General features: G+C 44.6%; 1 protein-coding gene across 1 annotated transcript; it reads right to left on the bottom strand.

The window, feature by feature from the left end:
- Positions 1-540: 540 nt before the first annotated feature.
- On the bottom strand, positions 541-6736 carry BST2 (bone marrow stromal cell antigen 2). Its single transcript, XM_074306839.1, has 5 exons — positions 6154-6736; positions 5146-5221; positions 4118-4178; positions 1872-1985; positions 541-1071 (listed from the first exon to the last, which is right to left on the bottom strand). The coding sequence occupies exons 1-4, from the start codon at positions 6382-6384 to the stop codon at positions 1886-1888; spliced, it is 468 nt and encodes a 155-aa protein (XP_074162940.1). The 5' UTR covers positions 6385-6736; the 3' UTR covers positions 541-1071; positions 1872-1885.
- Between the last annotated feature and the right edge of the window lie 266 nt (positions 6737-7002).

Below are 7002 nucleotides of genomic sequence, written 5' to 3'. Positions count from 1 at the left end.
TTTTTTTTTTTTTCATCCTGGATCTGTGATCCAGAAGTAGATAATGGGCAACACAACTGCCAAATATCAGCCATCCCAATGCTGCTTTTTCCCCTACGTTTTTCTACTCTGGTGTTTCCTGCTCTGGAATTGTGTCTTGACTCCCTTTCTTTCCCTTGCTTCCAAAATGTTGTCTACTAAGCCTCACTGCCATCCGACATTCATAGCCATCCCCTGCCTTAGATAAACCCTTAAATCTCTCTGACTTGCTATGGGCTAGAAAAATGACTCTATGATTTTTTAAAAACAGCTTTCCTAATTGGAATTTAATCTAGTAGTTGTCTAAGTTGGTATGGAACAGTTGTATTGACAAAAATGCTTTTTTTCTCTTTGCCATTTTGACTCCACCCCTCTCTCTGACTTTGGTCACAAGATCATACCTTCATATGTCTACAACTGAAGAAGAGCCTAGTTGAATCTCCTCATTTTACAGACAAGAAAACTGAAATCCAAACAAGTTAAGTATTTGTAAGTATCAGAGAGAGGATTTGAACTCAGGTCTAAATTCAGCATTCTTTATATGATACCATAAAACCTCCCAAAGGGAGACTGTACTTTGATAGGGAAGGACAAAGATCTGAGGAAAGCTAAATCCTTACCCTGCCCTCTCTCCCATTTCCTCCCAGCTCTTTCCTTCCCCATTTTCTAACAAGGATCAGAAAATTTGAACAGTAGTCATCTTTTATTTTAAAGATCTCAATTCCCAACCCATCTCTTTACTTACTCTTACTAAGGACCCAGCATCCTGTTCCCAGTGCCTGTTCCACATCAGAGCCCCTTCCCCCACCCTCCCTCAAAGCCATTGCCTCTTCTTCTCCTCGGTCTCCAGAGAGCCCCCTCCCCTCCTACTTCTTTCCACTCATCCTAGCATTCCACACTCTGGGACTTTAGAAACAGATGGTGAGAGAAAACAGTCTTGAATGTCACAAAAACCATCCAGAATTTCTGTTCCTGATCAACCTCATGGCTTGTCCTTTCAGGAAATAACATTAGGAACCAGAGCTTAGAAGTCTCCAAGAAGTTAGGAAGTGCCTAGGACAGAAAACAGAAGGAAGTCAGGGCAGAGTGTCCTCCCCAAGGCCAGTTCTGCTCACTCTCTAGGGCAGAGGCCCTTAAGCTTGTTCTATATTCCCATTTCCACATACATACATACATACCTTGGTATGCTCAGAATTGTTTGTGTGCCTGGCTTTCCTCCAAATATTGAGATACTTGGGTACCAAACTCTCCTCTCTAGGAAATCTCACTATTCCCAGGACTAGTCTTTTCACATGCTTAGGAATCCTTCTCTTTTCTTCCTTTCCTTTTCTTGCCCCAATATTAATTCTCTCACTCAACTCCAATTCCCTCTATAAGTCTTCACCTTCCTTGTTGTTCTTAACCCTCTTCATTGAGCCCCCATCCATTTCATCAAATTAAACCCTCAAGGATCCTTTAACCCCACTCTCTAATGTTCTATCTTGTCTCACTGAGTCCCATCCCTCACTGAGTTCCAGTACCTCAAGCCCTCATTTCCCTCATTATTACTGATTCTCCCAAAGGAAGTCGCTTCTCTTGAGATGGGATTACATGCCAAACTATGATCTGCAGGGATTCTCACCATTGCCAGGGTTAGCCTTGCTACAATTCCCTGTATCTTTTCTACCTCTTTCAGTTGCTCTTCTACCTCCCTCAATGAACCCCTAAACCTTTCACTGAGTCCCAGAACCTCATGCCTTAAACTTTTCTCTCTTCTGAGCCTATCATGGATCCTTTAGTCCCTAGTTACCCACTTTATTATCCATCTCCCTTATTAACCCCCTTTCTGTCCCTCATCCATCAACATCACCTACCTTGCACAGGATGTTCAGAGAAACAAGGTGATAACCAGACCTAAACCCAGAAGTTCAGACATGCTCTGAGGGCCAGGGAGTGCTGAATTTGTCTTATTTGAGTTCTTTTTTTCTCTAAAAGATAAAAGTGGGGATTGGAGGGATGGTCAGAGTTAGGGAACAATGAGATCTTTCTCTAGTGGGTCTAGGGGCCTAGCCATTGTTGATCTCTTTCACATGATGGGAAAGATCTTCTGACTGATTATCACCTTGAGAATAAGGCTCTGGGGCCCCTAAGATCTCTACCACACCATTCCCAGGCCCCCCCATCTTGAGTTCTTGATGGATCAGAGATGGTTAATGCTACTTCTCACCCTAATGGTATTATGGTAATTAGCATGTTGTCAATTAATAAGCTAGTTAACACTATGTTAACGATCCCTTGCATGACATGGTATTTTTTCCAAAGTTTGTGCCAATGGAGAGAGCCATGGTATTGATAACCCCAAAGAGCAGAAAAATCTCCTTTTCTCCTAAATGCTTCCTATTGTCAATATAGTATGTACATTACCATGCTGAGTTTTATCAGAACAGAAATTGTGTTCCTTAATTCCAGAAACTCTCTCAGTACCTAGTAGAAGACTCTGAAAGAAAATGGCACTCAGATATTTCCTGAAGGAGAGAAAGTTGATTTTGGCAAGTTTGTTATGATATATAGAGCTGAGAATGTCACGGCTGGGCACTGGGTGGGGGCTGGGATTAGGACATGGGAGGCACTTCTGAAGACAGATTGTCAGAACTAAAAAAGATGTTAGAACAGAGGATGGCAGAGATGTGCATTGAATAGTACTGGTGATGAGCCTTTATAAGACAGAATACTGGAATAAGGATATTAGAATATAGCAATCAGACTTTGAAAGGACATTGGTACATAGGTCAGAGCTGAGAATGACAGTAGCAAATGCCAGTGGGACTTATAACACCAAACATAGAATGTTAGAATTGTAAGAACTGCTAGGAGGGACCATAGCATGCATCAGAACTGAAAGAGGTCATAGTAAAGTATCATGCATCCAAAAGAAGCCTAAATTTTGGACTTAGGAATTATTTTCAATCCTGACTTTGCCATTTACTGTTTATGTGATGACTAAGTCATTTAATCTCTTTGGAAAGAAACAACCATTTGTTAAGCACTTACTAAAATATACCACACCCTCTCTGGACTCAGTTTTTTTTTTTTTTTCATCTGTAAAATATTGGTCATTAGATGACCTCTGATTATATCTATTATTTAAGTCATAAGATGTCAGAGGATGATCATAGATGTAATGTCTAGTGGGTATAGGGGATTAGACTATTAGAATGACAGAGCTGGAAGAGAACACACTCCTCCTTCAAACCTCTCTCAAAATAAAAAGTAGACAATGGCAGTGCTGGAAAGAACCTGTAATAGAGATCATAGAAGCTCAGAGGAAGAAAAGATTGTAGAGCCCAGAAAGTAAAACGGCAGAGCTGAGAAGAGGGAAAAAAAGGCAAAACCTAAAATGGCGGAGCTGGAAGGAAACTAAAAGGACATCTCACTTAATAGTTTCATGTTATAGAACAAAGTTTCTTAAACTATGGGTCATGACTCCACATGGAATCGAATAACTGAATGGGGGGGGGGTCACAAAATTATGGTTCGTATCAGTAAATCAGTAAATTTGTATACCTGTTTTATATACCTAATACATGGGGTTACATAAAAATTTCTCAGGCAAAAGGGTTGAGTGCAAAAAGTTTAAGAAGGGAACAGAGTCAGGGGAAGAGAAGTATATGGGCCAGGATGTCCACACAGGTCAGTGACAGACCTAGGATCTATTTCATGGGAAACTCCAGAAGCCCCAAGTCTGTACTGATCACCTTGAGGGCTGCTGGGCTTCCTTTCCGACAGCTGGTCTCTGTTCTACAGATCACACAGGTAGGGCTCTGGTTTGGGACAGAAGGACATGGAAGGGGAGAGAGGTTGTCTTGGATTTACACATTGGTTCTGATTCAGAGATGAGAAAATTGACTCACACATGTCTCCCCTAAAGCAGGGCTGGAGGGTTCTGGGCATCTGCATCTAGAAATAATTGTGTCCCTAGAAGATGGGATGACCCTGAACCTAGAAGTCCCCCAACCCAAGAAGAATTCCAGAGTGCTGGGTTCCTGATGTCCATGGAGTCTCAGGGGAAGTTATTAGGCACAGCAGAGCCCAGCCCCTCCTCAGGAAGCCTAGTACAGACCTCTCCAGCTGCAGGGCTGTCTCTGCATTCCTAAGTTTCTCAGCCAAATCCTGGTTCTCTCCTGGTCCAAGAAAGAAGGGGGAGGGGAAGTTAATGACAAGGAGAAACTCCTTCCCTCTTGTCCTCCTCCCCACCGATTTGGGGCATTGGGAAAAACCTCCCAAGCTTCTTAGGCCTTCAAACATTCTTCCCCAGAGCCTGAATTTTCTCCATTTGAGACATTGATATCCAGAAGGCTCTTCTTAGGAATGATTACTGGGATAGAGAGTCCTAGGGAAAGGCATTAAGACTCCCTTGTGACTGCCCATGATGCCAGAGAAGGGAAGGAAACATGGACTCTTACTGAGGGCTTGCAGGGCACTCTAGGGCTCATTAGGGGCAATTCCTTCATTTGACAGATGAGAAAACTGAGGCTGAGAGGTCAAGTGATTGACCCAGAGTCCTGCAGCTCCTAGGGAGAGTCCACAGAGACACCTGGGCCTCCTGGGAAGTTACAGGTTATAGTGGGGGGCAGGCTTAGGATCAGAGCATCTGAGTTGAGCCTGCTTACATCATTCCTGGGCCACTTAACCTGTCTGGCCCCTGCTAACTCATGGGCAAAATGAGGAGATTGGAGCAGACCAGGGTTTCCAGCTTTGGTTGTGATCTGGCCCTGCTGAAAACCTGGGACTCCTTCTCACAATGATGTGTTTAAATACATAAAATACTACACACAGGATTTCAAAGGAAATCAATGGCACAAATACAGTTACCCAAATTTGAAGAAGAAATAAACTCATGGGTCCCAGGGTCAGGACCTTTGGAATGGTTGTTGTCTAAGGTTGCCTTTCAGCCATGAGCATTGTACTCTCAGGCCAGTGCCCTGAATGTGTGCTAGGGCCCTAGGGGAGGTAGTATCAATCTTGCTGGGAAGTCTGGGACTGGGAGTGAGGGTGGGAGTCAGTCAGTGCTTCTTGCCTCTCCACCTCCCAGGTTCAATTTCCCCGATTTGCCTCTCCAGCTCCTCCCCAGATGTACAGGCTTCCTACCCTTCAGTTCCTGCAACTGACTCAGCATCAAGTTTTTCTGGGATGTCAGCTCCTCCAGGTGCTGCTCCAGGTCTTTCTAAGGGGAGGGAAAAGGTATATGAATGGATCAGGCCCAGGAGAGTCCTCGTTTCATCCTGGCTTCCAGTTCTAAAACAAGTCGAAGGGTCAATTGGGAGGGGTTGGGGGGCAAAGAAGGCAGAGAAAAAGTTTTATAGGTGCATAATCTGTAATTTTCCAGAAAAGTGGAGGGGGGCTCAGGGAGACATTGGGGAAGGGGAAATTAGGAATATATGGGGGGGGCAGCTAGGTGGCGCAGTGGATAGAGCACCAGACTTGAATTCAGGAGGATCAGAGTTCAAATCTGGTCTCAGACACTTAACACTTCCTAGCTGTGTGACCCTGGGCAAGTCACTTAACACCAGCCTCAGGAAAAAAAAAAAAAGGAATATTGGGGACACAGGGAGGCAAAGCATCTGGGACCCAGACAAAGGCTAGTGGAGGGAAGATAGTGAGATAAGGAAAACGATGGACAGGTGACAACAAGAAGACCAAAGTTATAGTATGGTGGACAGATGGGAGGAAAAAGATTCAAGGAGGAGGAAGCTAGGAAGAAAGAGCCAGAAACAGAAAAGAAAGAGCAGAGGAGGAACAGAGATAAGAAGGGGAGGTGGAGAGATCAGGAAGTGGGAGAAGGGAAAGGACAATATACAGAGATAAGAAAAATGATGAAGGAAGTCAGGTAATGGAGACATGGGATAAGGGGAAAGAGAGCCAGAGAATACATAGGGAACTGGGGCAGAGTAAGGCAGGACTTTGGAGGACAAGCAGAGGTTTTATGTCAACAAGCCTATACTCTAAAATGCTAGATTATAAGAAATTCACTGTCTATTCCTCTTGCTCCCAGCCCTGCCCCATGACTCCTGATTTCTAGTCTCTCGCTTGTGGCCCTGTCTCTCTCACTCCTCTCTTTACCTTAGGTCTCCAGAGCCCCACTTATACCCTCAGTACCGAGACATTGCTGCAGCTCCGCCATTGAGTCTCCCATTCCCGAAGGCTTTCCTGGCTCTGCCTCAGCTTCTTCTCCAGGAGCTGGTTTTTGTTCTGGAGCTCAAAGCCCTTCAAACAGGATTCTGAGTTGGCCCTGATGGCGAAAACCACAAGGGGCACCAGCAAGACGAACACCAAAGTGGCCAGGACGGCTAGAAGCATTTTCCAGTATCTCTCCATCCAGAGAGACATGTTTCTTCTCAAAATGACTCTGAATCAAGGGCCCTTTCCTTGCAACGAAGGGAGAAAAATCCCCACTTCTCAGCTCCGCCCAAAATTGGAGATTTACCAATCAGCTTATTGGACAAGTTTTATGTCTGGGGTCACAGAGGAAATGGTACAATCAAAGCATTTAGTTCTGTCCCACCTTTTTGCTGCTTCCTCCACAGGCAAATGAACATTTCCCCAATAAGCAGTCACTATATGTGAAGTGAATAAGGAGTTTCTTTACCTGGGGAGGGCTGGGCCAGCAAGAGCATTCAAATGAAGTTGGAATGGAAAGAAGAATCCCTTGGCCTCTTTTCTGTTTCAGTTTCCTAAAAGCAAGCTTAGTTTCACTTCTCTCTTGCTCTCCAATCCTGGGGGCAGAGTCTAAATCTGGTCTGGAGCCAGAGCTAGTGAAGGGACACCGGAAGAAGGAGCTACTGGAGAGCAGAATTTTACTAACTTGCCTGCAGCCTCAGCCTGGGTCCTCAAGGGGAAGATCCAAGCCCCTCAATCTGTCAGAGCATGGAAATCTTCCAAAATTGCTCACTTGGGACTTGTTTTTCTAGCATCAGGTGCTTAGAGCTGAGAGCCAAGATTTGTTGG

The sequence above is a fragment of the Sminthopsis crassicaudata genome, chromosome 1 (assembly GCF_048593235.1).
Source record: "Sminthopsis crassicaudata isolate SCR6 chromosome 1, ASM4859323v1, whole genome shotgun sequence".
Classification (NCBI taxonomy): Eukaryota; Metazoa; Chordata; class Mammalia; order Dasyuromorphia; family Dasyuridae; genus Sminthopsis; species Sminthopsis crassicaudata.
Note: the sequence above shows the minus strand (reverse complement) of the source record. Positions and strands in the feature narration are given on the sequence as shown.

Excerpts from the sequence above, each read along its gene's own strand:
- BST2 (XM_074306839.1), bottom strand. The coding sequence starts at position 6,384 with ATGTCTCTCTGGATGGAGAGATACTGGAAAATGCTTCTAGCCGTCCTG. Across the intron at positions 5,222-6,153 it reads GGAGCTGCAGCAATGTCTCG|AAAGACCTGGAGCAGCACCT; the intron begins GTACTGAGGGTA and ends CCCTCCCCTTAG. Across the intron at positions 4,179-5,145 it reads TCAGTTGCAGGAACTGAAGG|GAGAGAACCAGGATTTGGCT; the intron begins GTAGGAAGCCTG and ends TTCTTGGACCAG.